At 36.4% G+C, this 24,099-nt stretch overlaps 1 protein-coding gene across 23 annotated transcripts in view; it reads left to right on the top strand.

The window, feature by feature from the left end:
- GPHN (gephyrin) overlaps window positions 1–24,099 on the top strand; it is a 289,830-nt gene that overhangs the window by 232,936 nt on the left and 32,795 nt on the right. For 12 of the 23 annotated variants that reach the window (XM_032111557.1, XM_032111562.1, XM_032111565.1 and 9 more), the window contains 6 exons: window positions 3,382–3,444; window positions 5,779–5,821; window positions 9,056–9,193; window positions 13,682–13,774; window positions 16,786–16,841; window positions 21,783–21,902. In XM_032111557.1, the coding sequence (XP_031967448.1) occupies window positions 3,382–3,444; window positions 5,779–5,821; window positions 9,056–9,193; window positions 13,682–13,774; window positions 16,786–16,841; window positions 21,783–21,902 (513 nt within the window). The remainder of the gene's footprint in view (window positions 1–3,381; window positions 3,445–5,778; window positions 5,822–9,055; window positions 9,194–13,681; window positions 13,775–16,785; window positions 16,842–21,782; window positions 21,903–24,099) is intronic. The other 11 variants (XM_032111560.1, XM_032111567.1, XM_032111568.1 and 8 more) reach the window with 1 other exon arrangement.

Genomic DNA, 24,099 nt, shown 5'->3' on the forward strand with positions numbered 1-24,099 from the left:
GTTTGAAATATTGGATAATACCTTTTTTTTTTAATACTGCTCCTGTAAAAGGAACCAACTCAGCCCTTATGTTTCTATGGTGTATTCATCAAACCACTTCCACTGTCCTGTTTGAATAGTGGTTAGGATGAACAATAATCTGGCCATAGAATTACATATGTGTGTTCGTAGTCTACTGGGAAACAGTTATCAAAATTAAATAAATCTGTATGTAAAGTGTAGGTGATTAAAAAAAAACTCAGAAAAGAGAGCTCAGTAATATATGTATGAAGACAGTGACATATTCAAGATTTAAAATTGACTTTTGTTCATGTCCAGTCTACCAAGCATAACACTTGATAAGTTGTAAAAATCTGCTCCTAAAGTGACTTTGGCTTCAATTAATTTTCTGTTTATTTCTTCCCACTGACTCCAAATGAGTGATTTCTTGTGTGGAATACCACATTATTTATTTTTTGTATTTAAATTTTGGTGAGCTGAATCCCACCATCAGTAGTGCTTGTTTTAAAAATTGTGTTAATGAGTAATGTCTGCTGCTATCAAATTCCTCATGCTCACTTTTCTTTCCATTTCAGAAGTGGTCTCAGTATAATAACAAAAAATTATTCTGTTGTTTTGAATTGATTTTAGTCCTGATTCAGATGGCCATAAAGCATTCTCTTATGACCATGTGTGTTCAGCTCAGTGTAAAAGTGTTGTTTGAATAAGAATCGATTCCTGAAATAGGAAGATTGCATGTTGTAATAGGATTATTTAATCCTCACATACTTTACTGAATGTTTTCTAAAGTACACAATTCCAGATGCACTTATTTTTTTTTTTAACTGGAGGATCTTTAAGGTCCCTTCCAACCCAAGCCATACTTGTGAATGTTTTTTTAGCAACTTCATTTTTATATTCTATATTAATTCAGTCAAAGCTATTCTCTCTGTTCTTCAGGTTAGATTTAACCCAAGTTTTTTAATGAAATCAACAGTGTATTTCATTGCATTTTTTTATTTGCTCCCAGTTTAACCTTTTGGACATTGCTTAGAATAACACGCTGAAATCAGTTTTTAAAGTATTATCAGAGAAGCTTGAGACATTGTTATTCATTGTTTAGTTTTTTCTTATTTGTTTATTTAGAGGCACTGAATAATTTATCCACTCTTAGAGGATAAAAAGTATTTTAGGCAGAAGACACACTGCAAACCCCTCAGTTATAAATCAGATAACATATGATTTGAAATCTATTTAAAGCAGGCAAATATTTCAGAGACCATTCAAATGGCGTGTGCACTGTATATATTGTACAGAACTCAGGTCATGTAATCACTAATAAATCACATGCAGAAAAAAAGCAGCAGCAGCATACTTTCCCACATCATTGCAGATAAGTTGTCTTCATAAAGCTGAAGTTTCAAGGAAAGGCTGTATGAGTTACACACTTTCTCACCAGCAGAAAGTGCAGTAGTCCAATACCTCATGAACAGGCCTGCCTGGTGTTCAGGAGAGTGAGAGGAATACAGTTCTGAAATTGTTAACAGCTGCTGTGCTTTGCTTACCCTGCTTCCTTCATTACAGCTTGGCGAACTCATTCCCTCTGCTGTACCTTAGTCCTCTGTGTCTGCGTATGTTTGGGTTTCTGCTGGTGGTTCCACATTTTGCATGCTTTCCTCAGAGTGGAGCAATGTGCTTTCCCATAAGTGCTAAAGGTTATGGGGTCAGCCTCCTACAGGCACTGCGTTCCTGAAAAATGGGAACTTTCTGTTGATGGTAACTCATGTTTTGATGTCATTGTTCTGAATTGTTCTTCATGTTGTAATATTGAGTTAAAATGTACTCCCGTAAGAGTTAGCTTTTCATATTGGGCTGGAAACTCTTCATCTTTGTCTAGCAATTTGTTTTATTATAACCAATGGCTTTTAATTGTACCTCCCATAATGAAGAGCTGACTTAATACACTGTGCTAATCTTGTTATGACTTTAAAAAGGTAAGTAATTTCTCTAACAATTCCTAACAGTCGTGGTAAAGTGTTAAAGGGTTTCTCAGTTTTCTTTTTTCATTATTTTTCACATAAATTCTTCACTTGTAGCATGAACTTTTCTTTATGTCTTTTTCTATTTTTCTTGTAAAAAAATTTTTAGACTGATTTTTATTTGCAGCAAAACATATTATGTAAATTTAAATTAATCCAATTTAGCCAAGCCACTGGGGGTTTTTTTTCAGACCAATCATGACTGATAGATAGAAGCTGTCAGCACAACTCTTTATTTTTACCATTCCCTTTATTTATTTTTGAGTACTTTATTTCACATTCTATTTACTACTTCAGCCTGTGGGGGAAAGCTTACTCTGCATTCCGGCGTGATGAAGTTACATCTTCAAGAACATAAAATCCAGTTTGCTTAAAATACAGAGTAATGTGAACTGAATGCTTTGGGTTTGGTTCTATTTTGTCTGAACTATGCAGGGGAATGGTACTGGCTGGTAGCCCAGTGTATCTTCTACCAAGATAGATTGGGAGCCAAGAGGCTGTAGCATGGACAAACAATAAATCTATACTTTCCCTGTGAAAGAAAAGACAGCCATAGGTTGTTATTTCTGTAACTACCTGTGAATGAGAAGAATTATAGTAAATACTACTAATAATAACTCTCCCCAGTCATTCATGGTACTATATGCAATGTAGTATGCATTCTTCACTTAACAATAGCTGTGAAAACAATATAGATTTCCTGTAAATGTCACAAATAACAAAGTAGTAAAACACACAAATATTGAATATGATAAAAGGCACTTAAAGCACATGACCCCATTTATAAAAAGCTCCATTGCTGCCAAAACTGTATGTGTTAGGAAACTGGTGGGTTTTATTCAAAATCAGTTTACTGGAGTTTTGATTAAAAATAACATTTAGGATAAGAATGTGCAATTCATATTAAAGAGAAGTATTATGTAATAACTAATTTTGATGTCAGTTATGTTAAAACATGGTTTGTATTCTGCAGCTGTGAGCATAGGTTGGGAAACAATCAAGTCTGGCTGATCAAGCCTTTATTTTATTATCATGGATTCCTCTTCCACAGCTGCTTTTAAAATTTGTGGGAAGCAAATTATTTCTCATACTGCATATGTTGCCCATCAGGTGAGTGATAACATGGAAACTTTAGGCTGGGTGTAAGAAATCAAAAAGTAAATATGAAGTCCTCTGTGTGCACAGAATTAAAAAAATGACCTGTAAGAGGCTGTATGTGAAGCCAGCTGTCTTTTGTTACCATTGTCATTTGGACATTTTAAGAGCAAAACTTTGTCAGCACGTTTTTTATATTGCAAGATTTGATCTGCAAATCTCAGCTGCTCTGTTCATTATAAATCTCTTGTTTTTGTCCATACACTAGCTCCACTATAGGTTGGAAGGGCTTAAAGATGAACTGAGGAGGAATAGAGGCTACAACTCGAGAGTAACTATTACTGCTCAAAGGAGCTATTTTCCATTCGCAAACATTGCTTTGCGCTATGGGTTTGGGCTCCTTCTGTTCCTCCACTTTGTTGAAAGACTCTCTCTTGACTTCCATTTTACTTCTTTAGCACTGTCTTTGTCTGCTAACATTTTTCCTCCTTCTCTAGTAGCTTTTATCTGTGTCCTTTGGATCACATATTTTACTTGGTTTGTTTTAGTAGATCGTTTCCAATGTTTGTGTTTTGTATTTTTGGTTTTTTGCCTTTTTCTTTAGGACTATGTTATTTCACTGTATTTCATTCCACAGTTTGCTGAATCGCTTGGTTATTTTGCAGCAGGTCCATTCCTCATTTTCTCTTTTCATGTTTTTCAGTGAGAAATAAGAGAGCCTCTTCCATTTTAAACAGTAGCCTTACACACATAGGCCCATGTCTCCTTTTGCATACACCATCTTCTGCCTTGCAACATCCATCCTGCTTCTCTCTCCCTCTCAAACTGTGCTTCTCTTTCTTTTGTGTTTTCTTTCCTACCATTATATCACCTTTTTGGTCCAGAATTGTTCTTTGGTAAATTATAGTTAAATATTCACTTCTTCCAAAGAGAGTTCATTTTATGCCTTTGAAATCTGGTAAAACAACTCTGGGCCAAATTTGGGCATCATTAATATTTTGTTTGCAGTTTTCTTGTATAGTAGTTTTGGTGGGAAGGAGGGAGGGTGTGGGGTTTTTTCTGTTTGTTTTTGTTAAACAAGAGTTTTTTTCAGGGAAGGACACCATAACCCACTCTAAGTTGCAACATTACTTTCCATAAGTTATTCCATTACAATAAGTAGACCGTGTTGCGCTGTAGAATCCAGTTTTTTTATGTGAATATCTATTTGGGGCAAGCTGCTGTGGAACAGAAGAAAGAGGTTTAGAAGCTGGGGCACAGTTCATTTCAGCCTTAAATGGTTGTTCCTTTCTGAAGACAGCTTTTGAGGGATTGGGCATTTACCATTCTTCATCAGTTGTTACATCATACATATTCACTTTCTAGGCAATTTTTCTGTAACTGCAAGTTCAAAGTGAGGTCTGAAAGATAACTGGATTCACTCCTTTGCTTTTGCAGCAGAGACAAATGTTCTGCTGGGAAATTACACCCTCAGCATCACCTGTGCTATTCCACTTCTTTCATTACGTGTCCACAGTTTTACTTTATTAGTGTTCTCATTGAAATTTAAAATACCTTTGTCAAAAAAGTCAAAAAGAGAAGGATTCAATTCTTACAATCTCAGAGGTTTGTCTTCCTGTGAAGTTTACTTTAGCTGGGGTTTTGTCCACACAAAATGCTTTTTATTCAAGTGCTGCTAGTTCAGTCAGCTGGCCTGGCAGTAGAATCCATCTGAAAACTTGCAACTTCAGGGTTATTATACATGGTGCTATCTTTCCAAACCTGAGAAGAATTAACAGGAATTGATGCTTCAGTATAGATAAAATCTGAAGTGTGTTGTGTTTACAGGGCTGATACTCTTTAAAAAAACAATTCTTTTTTAAATCTGCATGGTAAACAGAATTGTAAATATCCAGTGTTACTAGAATATTAGATCAATGTGAATTGTCCAATTTCCCTGTAGCCAGACTAATCTATCTGGAATAGCACAGTGTCAGCTAAGCATCAAGGAAGAGGATTTGTTGAGAAACCATGTCATTCTCACACAGTTACTTTTTAAAGTAGAATTCCACTATAAAATTCATACTGAACATAGCATTTCTTTTAACCAAATAGGAACAGCTGAGTAAATTTATCTGGCTCCAGCCAGGAGCCATTTATACAATTGTGAGTTGCTTATACAATTGTGAAAAATTCATATTAAACATCTTCAGAATCAACACAATTGAAACCGAATATTTTAAACTCTCTACAATGCCTGAAAATAGCAACAGTAGAATTTTCAATCCGGTCATATAGTTATGTTAGTATTCTGTCTAATCATCAAATAGGACCTAGATTCAGAGCTACTGTAATTACAACTGTGTAAGAAAATGTGGGTTTTCTGTTGAAAACTGATGCTTAACACGTAATTTTAAGCACTGTTATTTGATTTTTCTCTCCTACTGTCCTTAGGCCATCTTGTTTCTTATGGGAGGGGTGTGGAATCAAATTGCTTGTATCAGATTCTGACCATCAGCTTACTACCCTTCTGCTTAAATATACTTACCTCATGCAAAATATGTAAGAATGTTGCTGAAAATATGTATAGCCTCTGTCTTAGATCCCAGGAGCTTGCCCATTTTATCTCTGTATTTTGCATTCTTGTTAACTTCTATAGCTCATAGACTCTGTGCTCTCTCTGCAGGTCCAGTCTAGGTGCAGCAGCAAAGAGAACATCCTCAGAGCAAGTAAGTACAGAAACTTTCTACCTCTGTTGAGAAACTAAGACTTCTCAGAAGACAGCAAGTGATAGTCAGATCAGAAGTGGGACTAAGTGGGTTTGCAGAAGAAATTTAATAACTTAAGGCAGTGAAATCCAGTCCAAAGGTAAAACTGTAAATAGCTCATAGTGTTCATGTATCAATGGAGAATCACCCTGTAATTTATTCTTCCAAGTTGTTTTTTTAATGACGTGGAGGTCTGTGTTGTTTGTGAGGTTTTGTTGTAAATGATCATGTGTGTGCAGGTTTTATGGGCAAGAATTAACACTCCAAGACAATGAAAATGGAAGTTCTCAAATTAAATATACTTTTTTTTTTTTTTCATACTTGAACATGAATTTGAATGTTGGATTACATAGAACCAAACAAAAAAATGCAAAGGTTAAGAATTGACATTTGATCCAAGTGATGTGTTGTTTAATTTGCGCAATTCTTTTTCTTTGTGTTGTGGGAGTCTTTTCTAGTCTAAAATTTGATCCACCCTGTGTGTGTATATATATATGTATAATGACAGGAATAGGAAGTTGTTTTGGTGATAAAAGAGAAGGCTGTCAAGAATTTTCTACCTTATGCAACCAATTGAATTAGCTGCTTCAAACCCAGAGGATTATTTTGTCATACAAAATGCAGCTTAATGTAAGTAGTTATTTTTAGAGCTATCTGACATTTCACATTAGTGAAAGATAACTTGGTAAAGTCTGAGGAGTTGTTTAATGTCATTTGCTTGTAATTAAAGTACCATTCAGTAATTTTAGAACTTAAAAAAAGTCATTGTTTATCTCTGGGTCTGTTTAAACATGTGATACCTCTAATAGAAGAGTTAGCATTTGTTTGCAGGAAGAAATAGGAGAGAGAGAGGTTAGTAGTTGCACCAGCATCTTTCTTACTTCATTAAGGTTATTCATGCTAGTGTTAACCTAAAGGGCCTCTATTTTCTTGGCTTTTCTTGCAGAAACAATGAGTGTTACTTTTGGTGTTGGAAAAAAGATGTCAGAATTTAGGGAGTTTTATCTATTTTCCAAAAAATCTATGTTGGAGAATGTATTTCTCAGAAGATTTTAACAGAACCTTAGTCTTAAGCAAATGACTTGCATTAGGGACAGACTTGCGAATCTGAAGGTTGCTCTCTGGGGACCATTCAAAGCATTCAAAACAGTGAATTCTGTCACTTTTTAAGGGTTGAAGAGGCAAAATGTGAGTTTTTGAAGTAGCTAACTGAGTTTTAAGTGACAGTGAAACTACTGGTAGTAGCAGTAAAAACAGCTAGTGGCAATACCATAAAGGTTGTTTACTGCCACACAATTCCCTCAGCTTTCATTGCTGTGATATATTTTTTCTTAGCATCTTCCTTCATATTTTCCAACTTAAAACAAAACATCAGGAAAATGCTTTTTGCATATATTGTGTGGAATCTGCTGGGCCTGCAGGAATGACAGTGCTGCTAAAGCAGGGTTTCTCTATGCAGAGGTGGGTATGGGAAGTTTGTATTTCACAAATGCTTTCGTTTTCCTCTTTAATGGTGTTGTTAACAAAAAACAGGCATAATAACTGGAAATGTAAGCTTGCTAAAGAGATCCCTGTTGTTAAAACCAGGAATGCAGTTTTTCCATTAGTTACACTTTCCTCTTAAAATAGTTTAGTTTGGATCATTTCTCCCTAGTTTGCTTATGAGAAAGCTAGGTTTAAGAGTGCACAAAGTCTTAATGTAGTTAGAAAATGTCTCATCAGTTGTTTCTCTCTTCCTCAGAATGTCAACTGCTATCTTAAGGAAAGGAATTAAGTCAATTAAAAATTATTTGTGCTTGACAGATTCACAGTGCCTGCTTTTATCATCCTGTTACCTTCTAAATACGCACAAAGAGATTGTTCAAAAAATTTATTCCAGAATCATTCCTGGAAGAATTAGGTGGGCAGTTTTACTTGTCTCTACTTCTTCCTCTGAAAGATAGTTACTGTGTTAATAGCAAAAATAATTAGTGAACAATCTCTCACATAAAAAGGCAAGCATGTGTTAGTGCTGAACAAGTTTTTTATATACAGATTAATTAAGAAGCCTTGTCTTCTGAAGGAAGGACTTAGACTCCATGATTGTTGTGCTATTTTTTACTTACTTTTAATTAGAAGACTACACTTAAAGCAATAATCTGGTTTTTTTGCAGAATCTGGAGGCAGATGTGCAACAACAAATTAGATATTTATGTAGTGACTGCAAAGCAAAATCATGTCAATAAAAATTAGTTTCTATTATTTGTTAATGCTTTCTCTATTGTGTTACTTAGGAATATCATTACATATCACATATAGAACATCATCTACTTTGGCTCTCATAAATACCTTCTTGTTCTAGGTAAATCCTTTCAAGATACTCTGCAGTTGTAATTGTCTTCATCTTTTGGTTTTTATCTGTTACTCTTGTTTATGTATTCCTGCAATAGTTCTCTCTTCAGTTGCTTATCTTCACTTTCAAAATCCTTCAAAGCTTGTTGTCCCCTTGTTTAATCTCTCAGTAAGTATCATGGATTCAAACATGCTGTTGGCTTCATTTTCAAACAACTTCTGTCATATTTTCTCCCTACCTGTCCCTCACACTTGGGAAAAGTAAGCTTTCCTTAAGTTGTCCTACTGCCTTCACTCTAATCATACATTTAAACAACACTTTGCTATGGTGACAACAAAATCTTGTCAATTGGTAGGATGCCCACTAGCCGGAGACACTGTCTGCTGTCTTGACTGCCCAGTGGTTTAATTGTGCTCTATCTTCCTTTTGAACCTTTTGACTCCCATCTCACTCTTGGATTGTAGGTTCACTGGCACGCTTTATCTGTGTATGGCACAGAGCATGTTGAGATGTTTGTGCAGGACAGAATGGAGTGAATTGTCCTGAGTTCATAGAACTGAGTTAGTCTCAGAGTATCATCATCAGTGTAAAATACTGCATCACCTTGAAGGGTTTCTAGTTTAGATTAACCAATCTTTTCATGTTCATCAAGACTTCTGGTATGTTCTTGATTATAAATAAGAATATACACTCTCTTGATTCTAGTTGAATACAGTGTCTGACATGAAAGCTCAGTAGTGATAACTAACTAATTTAATTTGCTCCAAAGTGCCATATTAGTTTCAGTAAAATCGTTTAAATGAACATCACTACCTGAATCTGCTCATTGTAGCACACATAAACTTGCTTCTTTCTCATTGCAGGTCACAGTGCTGTTGACATTACCAAGGTAGCGAGAAGACATCGCATGTCTCCATTCCCATTGACATCTATGGACAAGGCCTTCATCACAGTTCTGGAGATGACCCCAGTGCTTGGAACAGAAATCATCAATTACAGAGGTATTTTAAGTTGGATTCTTCGTGAGCATCAAGGCTAGGCATTATCTGGGAGATTGTTCTTGATACATAACAAAACTATGACAGGAAATACGCTGAAAAGTGAACCTAAAGTAGGTAGGGAAGCAGAAACCTCCTCCAGGGGTTCTTCCAGATTGTCCAAAAGTAAGGTGGTGAGCAAAGAGATTGTGGAACTGTAAACCTCAAGAGGCGAAAACATTTAGGACATTGGTGTGCTACAGACAGCAGAGAGATATCAATGGTTTCTGAATGGAATATTCTGTCTTCTGGCTTGGAATTTCAAAGTTTTCATGCTCTTTGCCAAATCTTTGTGCTACCAGAAGCCTTCAAGATGTCTTCATACTGACATACCGATTTAGCAGACTATATGTAATATCACACTTGTGCATTTAGTGACTCCAAGCAGAGTTCAGTGCTCCCCTGTGCCTTGGCAGCACAGTTTCTGAGAAGATGCTCCATATCCTCCATTCAGAACAGCACCAATACTGGATCAACAAGGAATATGCATAATACACCCTGCACTTTCATAATGGTGTGCAGATTAGAAGAAGGCATTAAGGCATAAATGCCTAAGCATAACTATTGTGCCTTTTTGGGTAGCTGTCAGTTAAATGTCTTCGCTAAGACAGCCCTTTGTGAACAATATGATGAGCTGCAGGGTTGGGTACATTCAGTCCAAATAAATGCTATGTATGCAACACTGAATTCCTGAAATAAAGGATGAAAGACTGGCATCTGCCTCCCTGAAAAATAAGCACATCATATATTTATTTTGGTATGTCAGATACAGTTATGGTACTGCAGGATTATGATTCTTCTTTGCATAAAAGAAGTTTTGATTCTAATTCCAGAACATATGTATTGTTATTCCTGGCACTCTTATTCTTTCAAAAATAATGAACTGAGTCTGCTGAGTCACCATAGTTTTGACTCTCTTCCCTCTCACCCAAAACACAAGTGTTAGATCCATGGTAACATTAATAGAGACAGATTCTTGATTTAATGTTCACATAATTGTACTAACAATTCCTTCATATTTTTGCACTGTAGTGCAAAATTTTGTCTTGCAATTTATTTTTAAAGTAGTATACACTTATTTTAGCACTGTAAGATTTCCAAGTATGTAGTATGAAATTTCAGGATTGAGCCTATAAGAGACAGCCTTAAGGACATGTCTGTATCTGTGATACTGCAAATTCAATTGTCTTAATCTACAGATACAAATATCAAGATGGAAATGCACTTTCAGAACTTCTGAAGTGATCATCATAATGTTATAGACATACATAGGATTGTTTTGTATAGGCATATGTGTGTGTGTGCACATGTATGTGTTTGATAAAAGATGTTAATTTTGAAGAATGCAATTCATTAAAAACCAGTTTTTCATGTAGCTACGGGTTTATTTATTTTTCTGTTCATATACATCTAATTTCAGAAAATAATAAGAAGTAGTCCTGGAGGTCTGAAACTGGATTCAGAAAAGCACTATTGTGCTGTGTCTGTTTTCTTTGTGAGTTTGTGTCTTGATTTAACACTGAGCTTCTGAAAACTATCTTTCAGGAGTACAGTTTCTCCCTAAGGGAAGTGAAATGTGTAAAATTCTAGGAGTGCTAATTGCCTAATTAATTTAACCTGATTTAGTTACACTACTAAACATATTTCATAGCATTCATCCTGATAAATAAAGCTGCTGAATGTTATTCTGTACAGATACCCAGTACAGTCCTGATTTTATTCTTGATTAAGTCAAGGTATACTGTATCACAGATCTATCTATTCTCTCCTAACATGAGGGAGAGGATTATTAAAGTTATCTTTTGAAACATGTCTTTCATGCTGGTGTGTTGCTCAGTGACTGTATAGGTTATTTAACCTCTTTCATATTTAAAAAACAGAAATGTCATAAACCAAAAGCATCTGAAGCATGGTTCTCACCTGCCATCATCGATATCTTGCATGAAGCCCCCAATTAGCCTTTTATTCCAAATAAATGAGGTTACCTGAATATAGCTCTGTGGGCACATAAGGTTAAGTTTTTAGACAACATGATTATGATTATTCTTCTGAAACTAAGAAGAGGCAGCGGTTTAATTGATAATAAAATTGTAATGCAGAAGCAATCTACATTTTATGGGCTGAAGCCCGAGAACAGCACATTTATTTTGGTCTAGTCCAAGAGCCTAAGTGAATGTTTTGATAGCATTGACTTTTCATGTCATGCTGAAGTGCTACCAAGGCAATATTTACAAAATCCATCACCTCCTAGTACAAGATCTGCCTTATTGCTGTGCCCCAGAGAAATCAAAGTTCTTCACAGAACTGTACCGGTTTCACCACCTAAGCTTAGCAAATACCCACATTTGAAAAGTGACTTTAATAATTTTCCATTTTGTGTTAGAAGGCTGTGAGCTTCACAAGGGACAGTTTGATGACATTAAAATAATTCAGAACATCTTTCTGAATTACAATTAATCAAAATAAGGTCAAACTGTATTTTTAGGATAATTTCTTAAATAAGAGAGAGTATAAAGGTACTCAAGATTGTCCTCTAGTTGCTGACTTGCTTCATTTTAAATGCCTAAGGCTACTTCAACAAACAATTCTTACCTTTTTCTTCTTATAATGAAACTCATTCCCATTACTGGCTAGCCATTTATTCCTTTCAAATATTGCATGGCAGTATGCCAAGAACATACTGTTCAACTTTGCTCTAATTGGTGTGATTTTGCATGCAGACACAAAGCAGAAGGAAGGCACAACTTGCCTGCTAAAATTAGAAGTATCACTTTTGTATGAGATTCTATGTATCTGTGAACAAAGGATGTTTTTACTAGGCCTTTGATAGCTGCCTTTTCTGTGCTATAATTTAAATGTATGTGTCTGCATTCCTTTACTCAGTATAAGTGTACAAGCTTTTGTGAGCTTTCTAATGACTTCTGTATTGTGTATCACAGGCACTGATACACAGGTTTGCACGGGTGAATTAATGGCCATCACAAAAGTGCTTTTCTAGTTGCTTTAATGGGTTTCAGCAGCATTTTCATGGCAATGGTTATTTCAGCAATGCAGCATGAATATTGACTTCAGGCTCAAAGTTGATACATATGGATATGAGTACAATGATGTTGTAGTTATGATAATTAATTGCTAACTAAATCCCTTTGAGTTAATAAGCAAAATATAATTTTCATTATAATACCACTTCATTGGAGCTGAACATTTTCAAATCGAGTAGGTGCACTGTTTAACAAAACCTGTCCATTTAGTGTGTGGCACTAGCTCTTCTGCCTTCCCTGGGAATCCAGAACCATACTGATTTCCCTGTCTGTAAAATAAGAAACACACTTTATGCACTTTTCTTTTTTGGCACATCTCAAAGATCATAATCTCTAAAGTACATATCCATGCAAATTCTCCTGGCAGAAATAATCCTGCATCCTCTCACTCCGTCATTCTTTCAGCTGGATGTTGCCTTCCTGTGCCACAGTGCACCGTAGGAGCAGTGGCTTCTATTATGAGCAGGGCTTCCCTTCTTCTACTTAGGCATACTGGAATCAAGCCAATCTCAGTAGTTCTGACCCATGTGTCCCTTCCCAGTATATCTAATCACACATGTAATAAATCTGCTTTCCCTCTCACACCGTATCAAGGGGTAAGTTACATGTTTTCCACTCTGTTCTATACCATACTAAAAAAAAGCTCTTGCTGGTGCCATAAATGTATCAGCCACTTGACTGAGAGAGAAGTAATTCATATTAGTCTCTACAGGGAGGCTGAGACAAATTACAGCTCATCAGTCATAGTTGCTAAGTGTAGAGAAAGAGTATGTTTGAAACAGCTATTAAAATATTTAGAACTATAACAGTGTAAATTTACATAAATAATTCTGTCACTTATGTGCACTCACCTTCCATTAAGCAGAAATGCTCTCAGTGATTAGGTGAAGCTAATCTATTGCAAAACTTCTTTGTCAATTTATGAAAACTTGTCCATCGTTGCCATTCTCAATTCATCACCTCTCACCTTTTGTGCACAGGATTCACTTTTGAAAAGTCATTTTAAAAGTTTTTAAAAAAGAAGTTTAATAGAAATTCAAATAAAGGAAAATAAAGAAAATACATATGTTTAAGAGATGTTAGGGGGAAAAATTGTCCTGAAGAAACAAATACTTGTTTTTCTGTCTGATCCTTAATCAGAGCTATCACGTTTGGGTTTGGGTACTTGGTATTCAAATCTATTGTGAGCAATTTCACTATAACCAGGAGCACAGACTTGAACAAATCCTTTATCACTACTTTCAGACTCCATTCTTTTTTCCTTTATGTAGAGTCAAAAATCAAAAGCCGGAGAGATCTCTATGTCCCATACACATACATTTCACCTCTTGGGAGCGCACTGTTGTTAACTTCGTTTCCCCCTTTCACTCACTGTAATGACACAGAGCATCGTCTTTTCTTTTTTCTCTAGATGGAATGGGCCGAGTCCTTGCTCAAGATGTATATGCAAAAGATAATCTGCCACCATTTCCAGCATCAGTAAAAGACGGTTACGCTGTCAGAGGTAAACACTCTCTTTGTGGACATGAAGTACGGTGTCTGCCACTTTGTAGCATGTTAATTCATCTGGTTTGGATCCATCAGGGGTTATTTTGGTTTAGATTTGATACAGATCATTGCTGAGGTCACAATTATATAAAATGCAACTGTCTTGAAGGAAGGCCATAAAGCTGAGCTCAGATCTTTTAAGTGGATACATGTGTACACAAGCAAATGTGCATCCAGGTGTGCTCCTAGATGTGGATCTCTGTTCCTCATGTGTTTCTTGGAAACATTTAAAATTCAGGAAAATAACAGAACATCTTTTTCTGAATTACAGATTCATCTTCTATTCCTCTGTTGTAGATTTAATGAGGATTTTCTTACATATCTTGTTACAGATAATAATTGTTACAGATACTGATTGCATCAGAGAATTTTCAAAAAACTTACCGGAATGTTCTCTTACAGACACATCTCAAAAGAAGAGGTTCTTACTTTAAAAATATTGCTGCTGACATATATAAATAAAATTAGTTGTATGATTTTATTCATTGCAAGCAACGAATGTGGTTTCCCAAGAGACCTGAATTCATACTCTGCGTTGCCAGTAGGTGCTGTATCATTTTGAGCCAGTTGCTTCTCTGTGCAGCAGGTTTTGCCTTTGTAAAGTAAGAACAATGATGCTCACCTCATATATCTATGAAGGAAATTTAAAATATACAGAATTGAACATTATACTAGTAGTGATTTAATTCTGGTAGTGGTTGAATCATCACAAGACCATGTTGAAACTTGTACGCAATAGCTAACTTTCTTCTAGGGACATTAAAATATCTTTTTTGTTACTGGCAGCTGAAACCATGGCAAGCAACTGCCCATGAAATAGACTGTCTGCAGACTCATGCAATGGATGTAATCTAGTAGCTTCCCCATAGATTTGATATAAAAATAAAATTTCAGGTCTACAAGATGAGTGTGTGTCAGAGACAGGCAGACCAAAATGACTAGTAATAGCAGCAAGGGAGTGCATATGTAGCCAGAGAAATACAGGTAATGTAACACTGAGAAAAGCTAAGAGGGTGAGCTCTGAGTAGAATGCTGAGTGACAAGGGCCTTGGGATCAAGCCAGTGCTGTCTTGCAACCTGATTGCTGCAGGGTAAGGCAAAGCACGAGTACAATTTCAGTAAACATGCAGAATGAGCAGAGTGATCATGAAGTACAGCAACTTCTGTCAGAACCAATACACAAACCCTCATTTTGGTGGTGGATTCAAGTAGAGTAACACTGAGATATTTGAATGCATCCAGAGAAGGATACTAAAGCTGGTGAAAGGGCTGGAAGGAATGTCCTATGAGGAGTGGCTAAGGACTTTGGGTTTGTCTTGTTTGAAGAAAAGGAGGTTGAGAGGTGACCTCATGGCTCTCTACAGCTCCCTGTAGCGGTGAAGGGCGCAGGTTGTCCAGCGACATTATGTGTGGAAATGGTTCAAAGCTGTGCCAGGGAAGGTTTAGATTTGACATTAGGAAATATTTCTTTGCCAGGAGGGTGGGCAGACACTGAAACAGACTTCCTAGAGAGTGGGTTGATGCCCCAAGCCTGTGTGTCAAAGACGTTTGGACAATGCCTTTAATAATTTTCTTTACATTTAGGTCCGCCCTGAATTCATCAGGCAGTTCTATTCTCCTCTATTGTTTTTGTTCTAATCTTACTGTTCTTGTGAACCTGTTGTCTTTGGATATGAGGAAAAAAAGCTTTTAGGCAGAGATAATATTGACTACATTAATGGATACTTCTTAAGCAAAGTTAAAGATAAGCTTTCAGTGGCATAAAATGTCTGCCCAAACCCCTGTCTTTTTCTCATTTTATATCAGTTGTACATCATCTATAAACTTTGTCTCCATATTATTATTAGTGAGGGAATAAAATCTAATTCAGTAGCATTTTATCAGGTTTAAAATAATTTAGCTATTAGGGGTTTCTTTCTCTTCTTTTGCTGGATCATCCAAGCGCATTTTTTTCGGTGAAGGTCTGATAACTGTTTTCAGTAGTATTACATACATTATTCAAGCATATCTTAAATAGTTGAAGAGTCCATTTCTACTTTGTTATTTTAGCGTTTGCTCTAAAGCTCATAGATTAGTCTGTTTGATAGGCTTTTAAAGTTAAGTTAATTATTAGTCTTCAAACGTGACTAAGTACCATAGATAATGATCTGCAAAGCTGCAGCCAGTGCATGAGTACAAATGTGGTAAATCATTATAGACTGAATGGGCATCCTTCCTGAAAGCAGTTATTCTCTATACAAGGTTACCTAGGTGGATATTAAAGGTGCCTGAAGTAAAACAGAAGTTATTAAGATAAAGGTTGTCACTGATTAGACTTCATCTCTAGGAAATCAACTTTTGACAGCTACAGATTTAAAATTAATAATAACACGTATTTATATGTGATCATTCAAGCCTAGTTTGTTTGAGCATGCTTGGCAGCATGACTGCTGTGCTTGGAAAGGCAGAGTTGCTTGTTGTTCATACATGCTTTACACCATGGTAAGGCCTATAATACCACTAATGCAACTTGCTGAAAACCTTTGGCGCAGGCAGGAGCTTAAATGCCATTAGTAATTGTGCCTTTGTTGTCCCCGTAAAAATGCAGATTTACTAAATTGGAAGTCCTGAAGACTTGTTAAATCAGTGACCTCTGACTCTTAATTTTCAGTATTGCAATAGTCATGAACACTCTTAAATCTTTGTTATTAATGTAATTCCTCCTAGTCTTCATTTACATGACCTCATACTGCCCAGAAATTTTCAGTTAAAAATACTCTGTTCTCTAGAACCTGTGTTTTTGAAAATAATAAACACATCTCAAAAGGACCTAAAAAGTAAAATGTTTGCAGAACTTCTATAACCTTAGTCATGATGACACTGCAGAACTGAACAGTAGATCATCTTTGCTCTTCTCCTGTTCTTAATTTACAATGCCATAATTTGTTTTGGTTCAGCCTTTACCATTTGTGTTGTCCCTCTTAACAGCTGCTGATGGCCCAGGAGATCGATTCATCATAGGGGAATCCCAGGCTGGTGAGCAGGTGAGCACAATTTCTTTTCTTTTTTTTTAATGTATTTTTCTTCTGTAAGATTTTGCTTTGTATTTTTACAAGCCTTGCTAGTGCTTCAAAATTCAATAGTCTTGGATGTGGTGTGAAGTAGGACACAGCTGTACTGACCCTCCTCATATGTGCCTTGGGATGTGATTTCAGAAAGTGAGGTAGTACAGTTATATAAGGAACTAACAAGGATATCCCAAAATACTTCAGTGCATTGTGCTGACATGTCTGATAGGAGTGCATACAGTAACCTTCTGCCCTGGTACAATGTTGGAGGACATGAAATTTCTCATGGTGCAACCATTCATAAGCAGAGAAAAGCATGATTTATCCCCCCTCTTGCTGACAGATTTTTAAAGTATGCCAGCCCAATAACTGTTTTTGTAAGATGCTTCCATTTTTCACACTGATACCTGCAAAATGAAGTGTAAGAATTTTGTATGAAGCCTTTAAAGATAGGTAATGATCAAAACAATCTTGAGGAAGCCTGTTTGAGGCTGGTTTGTGAGAAGAGTGTTTGTGCACCTTTAGTAGATACATGGATTGATTTTAAAAGCAAGTTGAGGCATGACCCATTTGTGACCTGCTGTGCTTTATAAATATTCACTAATAGATACATTTTGTGATTTGCTCTCAAATTCAAGAGTGTATTTCATTAAATTTCTGTACTAATACTGGGGTACTGGGAAAAAAAATCAGTTATGTTCCACTGCTGTTACTGTGTCCATTTAGTCATACCTGCCAGTTCTGTTCGGGAGAGCATGAGTTAATCCAAAATGTTTCTCCAGCTATTTAAAGTCCTGATTTATAATTCTATGTATTTTATGTGAAATGATGGAGAAAAGGAATAAGTAACAGGCAAAACAAGGAATTGATAAGTTTTAGTGAGGATTTTATAGGGTGTCCATTTTGAGTGCTGAACACAAAAGCCCAAGTAAAATTGACGTATTTCAAAAGTCGTATCAGGTTTTAGAAGTATTACCAGTTGCAGGATTATTCCATTTTTTTTAAATGGACTTGAACTGCCTCTGAATGTGTAATAGACATTTAATTTGGCTAATCATGATAGATAGGGAGAACTGTGAAAATTGGTTTTGCTTTAGGTCCCATCCAGCATCATGAATTATACTTTGGTGTAATAGATACCTTCTCAGTACTGAGACTCATGTGAACTTAGATTAATGGATCTGTTGCACAAAACATGTAAAATTACTTTAAAGTCTAAAAAAAAAAGCAAACTGATGAATTCAGCAGTTTTTTAACCTGCCTTGTATTTTTAGCCCTTCTGACTGCATTTTTAAGCATTGGTCCAGAATCCAAAGTACTAACAACTATTTTTACAGCCCTTTTTATGATCACTATAAAATATCAAGAACCAGCAGAGCAACCCAATGAATTATCACTCCTATCACATTCCCCTGTCATCAGTATTATCATTTTGCTAGTTAAATATCACAGCAAAGTGTTGCTTAAAAGCAGTACTGTTGAAGTTGTCTGTAATGGGGAGTACTTCCCATTAGAGGTCTGAAGTGTTTCAGTGTCCTAATCAGTTCAGCAAGTTTGTAGAAAAGATGAAAGGGCAAATGGAAGCCTCCTTCCCTCCGACAAAGTTCAAGAGCTCAGAAATGTCTCTCTACAGGGACAGTCTGTCCTCCCAGATTACTGGGAATAGGAAGGCTCTCTGGCAAGGAACAAAAATTGGGTGGGGGGGAGGCATGCAGAGAGAGACTATTTCTGAAAATACCAGTGGCAAGTTAGAAAAACAAGACTGTTGACCTCAGAATAATTGGTCAAAGTTTTTTTCTGGGGCAAACACATCTTCAGGTTCATCTCCTTCCCAAGAAATTATTTATAGCCTTGGAAGGCTCCTCAGTCTCATTTCACCCTTCAGTCACTCTCAGCAGCAACATTCTGCTTTTCATGTTACAGACCAATTAACAGAATGATTCACAGCAGGGAGTTCAAAACAGATTTAGATTTGGCTCCTCCTGTAGGGAAAAAGGTTGTGTAAATGCTAGTAGCAAGGAAGAAGATGCAGGGAGGCCATACAGCCAAGTTGGACATTTCTGTATCAATTTTTAATTTGTGTATTTTCTGATTTCCATCTCCAGATGGTCACGTTTATGTCAACCCTTTTTTTATTGTATATCAGGGAAGGCTTTCAGACACTACCCTGTTTTGTGAAGGTTAGGGCACACTTGAGATTACTGGTCATGAGCCATCCACAGTGGCCTGTGTGTGAAACACTTAACCATAGGAAAAATGGCTTTCCTTCTGTAGATTTACATAGTCAGACCATAGCATTTCCTGCAAGACTTTCTAAAGGGGTTTGTAAGAGGCACTATGACTAACCAGCTACAATATAGGATGAAAAGCAGACATTTTCCACTATTCCATTAACTTGTGCCTTTTTACAGAAAGGTGCGTGGATCATTCTAAATCACAGGAGAGGTGTAATCATGTGCAGGAGAAAATGCCTGAGATACGGGCTGTGCTTAGTAGATTATTTCTGGGGTTTATTCAGTGACTAAAATTGAGTAGATTATCAGTAATTAAGGCAAAGGACAGAAACCAGTATTCCCCCATTGCAGGTAAAAGTGAGATCTCAAAGGCCTCTAAGAGAGCTGCTGTGAAATTTTTGTACATTAATACGTTTTCTGAGAAGCAGTCATTTCTTTATCTTCATAGTCTCTGTCATAGAGGTACACAGCCCTGGAGATTCACAAATGAATCTGGTGGTTGACTTTTCTTCATAAAGTTAATCTGATCAAATTCTCAGCAGACAAAAAGGAAATTAAATGTATGAGCAACATAACCAGTTCTAAAAGCAGCTGTTATTGTATCATAAATTTGTTTAAATGTATCACATCATTGCATCTCAAAAAATTCACTCATCTAACAATAAACTCCAAAAACATGGTTAGTTACAGCACGTTTCATCACCATAGACTCTGACTTGTGGCAGTGGTAGACATTTTGTGTTCTTTGTGGTGCTTTTTAAATGGGAGAAATTTTTTATGCAATACATTTTTCCTCTGAAAATTGTCACTTAAGTCAGCAATACTTAGTAAGTTCGAAACAATATTACCTATTTGTAATGTACCTTTAGATTATATCTACAATGGTATGCAAAATACATAATCCAAGGCGTAAGTTTTGCCTTTTGTAACATTTCTTTTCATAAAAATCAAAATTACACACTAGATAGCATTCTTTTCCCTTTTAAGCTGCTTTAATATAAATGGCAGTATCTCTGCTATCCATCCACAGCTCCTTGAATAGTCTGTGGTAAGGAACAAATGCCATTTTCTTAAAAATATTATTTTTATGTCATCTGGTTTAGATACCTAGGTTAGGATAACATGAATCTTGTCCTAAAAACACACTAACCGTGACTTATGGCAAGTGTGGGGTTTTAAAGTTTATATTAGCATTTTATTTATGTTCTTCTCTGAGGATATTAGATTTCCATTACCTGTAGAAAAGGGTCAAGATTCAGTCAGTTCCAGGCTCAGTTGTTTCATGGGATATGTAGGTGGCTGTAGTACTGTGATAAACCAGGTAAAAACCATTCCCAGCCTCTTCCTAGGGCTTCTGTCCCAATGAATAGCCTTTGAAATACACACATTTCAAAGTAAGACTCACCTTTCAGAGGTTATGACAGCGCGGGAGTAGAAGAATAGGCGAGGCAAACAGCTTTATACAGCTGAAGTGCTGACCACTGGTGTGGAGTTTGGTAGTCTTTGTCAACCTCCTGACCAAAGTCATGGAGTAAATGCCTGCTGGGCAGGAGCAGGTAACAGCACCTGGGCAGTACTGCCCGCGGGCCTGTGGGTTGCTGTCAAATATCTGCTAATCACAGTTTGAGAAGTATTGGATGTATTCCAGCGCTGCATATGGAATATAGAGTCAATCTGCACACGAATTATACGTGTGACATGTACAGAATATGCTGCTCTGATCACAGCTGTGTAGATCTGTGTGCAGCACATGTTCACTACTAACAGTAAAGCCTAAATAAGCTGGACTTACTGCAGTGCCATGGGGAGCCAGCAATGAAATCTCAGTCATCATATCAGCTTCTTTTAGTTCCATTTTTTCAGGAATATTTTCTTTAGTTATTTATTTCTTAGGTAGTTATGGTCAAATTATGGTTTTACCCTGGATTTTGACAAATGTTTATTAAAATAGTCTTCCTGGTGAGAAATGTTATTAAAACCATGTCATTTGTTTTATCATGTTGTTCTGATATTTTTATATTCTTTGTATTGCTTCTGCTGAAACTTTTTAATGTCCTGCGACTTTATAGAATTGTAGAATATTATCAATTTTAGGCTATTCTAAATTGACCCTCACAAAGATAGATATTCTCTGTGAACTAGTATTGAGCCGTCTCTCAGTATTAGGAAATCTGCTTAAAAATTAAGCAGTTGGTTACATTACTATTATATATTGGTTTTCCATATATAGTGTGCTGGTAAAATAAAACAGAACAAAAATCCAACCAAAGCAAAGCAATTTCAGCCCTGGCGACCAGAGTATTCTGCAAAAATATTTATGTACTGAGGACTGCCAGATTTTTGCTCATGGAAGTTTCCAGAAGGTCACCATCTAACAGTTAAATTTCTAAGCCAGTTATTTTTCTGTGCCAAGTATTCTTCTGAGTATCAGTATATTTCTTCTTCTGAAAGTTGTTCATGTGATAGAAATACAAGGAGATAAAACTGAAGCCATATGTGGCCATATAAATAAAGCCAGGTGTGAATTGGAGTTTATTGTACCTGTTGATATCACTCACAGTACATCAAGAGTAGTGCTGCAAATAAGAATTCTGGTCTTTCAGGTAGATTACTTGCATAAAGTTCAAGTGGTTTGAAATTTTTATTTCAAAAGTAGATTAGTTTCTGGTTTTTTATTTTTCAGCCAACTCAGACTGTGATGCCTGGTCAGGTAATGCGTGTTACAACCGGTGCTCCAATTCCGTGTGGTGCTGATGCAGTGGTGCAAGTGGAAGATACAGAGCTCATCAGGGAATCAGATGATGTGAGTCACAATTTAAAAAACTCATTTTTCTTTTGTGTGCAGCAGGAAATGGCACATGATACAACCCTGTAAATATGAAAGACAGTCATACAGAAAAGCTCTTCAGTAATCTCAGAAGTTTGAGGGTTTTTGCATCAGTTCCTAGTGGCAATTCTCACTTTTTCAGGCTGTGTTAACAGTACCACAGACCTTCCTGTTCTGACTGATTTTTCATCAAAATTGTTGAATGCTGACTCTAAAATACTTGGGAGCATGATTTGAGTGGAAGGCAAATGCCTCCTGGAAATCCATGCCTACAGTCCAATTTGAATGCCTACTGTACTGTATTCACATTTTAAAATACAGGCTAGTGGAAATCTCACCAAATAAGAAGGGGTAAAGTTTTCTTAAATTACATATTGATCTCAGAATAATACATTGAATTACTGCTGATGTAATTAAAGCTGAATATGATTTCCTGTGGGAAAGTGAACTGTTTTAAGTGCTGCAAAATCCATGGGATGACATGGGTTCTTTTAAACTGTTCTATGAAGAGGGTTCTGTATTATCAGAGTTGATCTTGTTTCAGCAAAGGTGAATTTGGTGGATTTTGGAGAATACATCTTGTACGAATACCTTCCAATGAATCTGTTTAGAAAAAGAGGTTTTGTTATGAAACAGGGGAAGTAAATGCTTCCCAAATTTTTTTAAACTGCAACTAAGAATTTAAAAGACCTTTGTGCTTCTTTAAAATGAGAACATTACTGAATTTAAGACCTCTGAAAACCAGGAAATGGTTACGGTGCATATTCCCCCAGAATGTAGACATAGCCCTGGTTTTGAACAGATTTTCCAGCCTACCTGTAAATCATACTGGTGCACTACCTTACAGATGCTGCAAATATGAACATAGAAAGAAAACTCATTAAAAAACACAGAAAAAATATGAATACTGTAGTAGTAATTCATTATGCACAGTTGTCTCAACATAGTGAAATGTGCTTTTTATGAAGCAGAGGAGCTCTCTCTAGACAACTTTATTCCAAAGAGTCCATCTTAAACTTCTTTTATGTTCAGAGAATTGCTTCTGAATCCCAGCTGTGATTTCAGGGTACTATCATCATGTTTGCTGTCATCTGAGAGACTTAAGGCAAGAAGATATGTCTCTTATTGACACAACTTCCAAGTTCAGCTTTGGAATGAACTATGTGTATGGTTCTGTGCTCAAATCAGCCTTTGCTCTACTGCTGCTGTTCTGACAAGCTGTTCCACTTCACTACAGCTCAGTGTCAGCACAGTGATTGCAGCTGGGGTGTAAGAGATGAATTCTAGTGTTCAACACTGATAAAAACAGCAAAGACTGAAACACACTCTAGGGAATCTTTCTCATGCCTTATTAAATGCATAGATTTTTACATCTAATGAACTCAGCAAGCTGTCTAGGCTGTCCTTCAGAGGACAGAGGAATTACTGAAATTATCCATCCTGCTTTGAGGTTACAGATGTATATGTATAGATTTTATCTTCCTGCGAAATACACCATTGCCTTCACTGCTTGTTAATCGCTCCATTAGCCTTACTGAGCAAGTTTTTTGTGGCCATTGCCCACCTCATCATGAGAGGACTATCACATTGCAGAGCAACACACATGGAAACCTTTTATTTTTCTACTTCTTCTTTGGATGACTCTGCCCTGCCGTCCACTTTTTACATGCATGCTCTCCTCTGCATGTGAGAACAGGTTATTTGGCTATGTGCTTAAACTCTGAATATTTTCACGAATGGTCAGCCACCTTCAACTCCTTTTTCTTGCCTGTAAGTATGAGGTAGGACTCTTTAGTTTCTGCTTGTCTTTGAATAAACTGCTCTATGAATCCTGTTGATAATAATTAGTATAATTTAATTAATATGTTAATTTTTTTCTCCTTTTCGTGTCTGGGTGGCTACGTATTTCAAAATTTTTTTTTTTTTTAGTGTTAAGAACTCCTTAAGGAGCCCCTTCAGGGCTGGGATTTAACTGAAGTGAAATCTTTAACATCTGAAAAATGTTCTTCTGGAAAGAGATTACTTTTCAAAGGAACTCATTCCTTGAGTTCTAGTTGCGGTACCAGTATTTAAATTTCATAGCAAACATTCCCCAAATGACCTTAGAAACCATAGGCCTGAAAGGAATTATCTCTATACATCAGGAAGAAAAATTCTCATCAGCTTGCCAAAT

This window comes from Corvus moneduloides, chromosome 6, assembly GCF_009650955.1.
Source record: "Corvus moneduloides isolate bCorMon1 chromosome 6, bCorMon1.pri, whole genome shotgun sequence".
In the NCBI taxonomy this organism is placed as follows: Eukaryota; Metazoa; Chordata; class Aves; order Passeriformes; family Corvidae; genus Corvus; species Corvus moneduloides.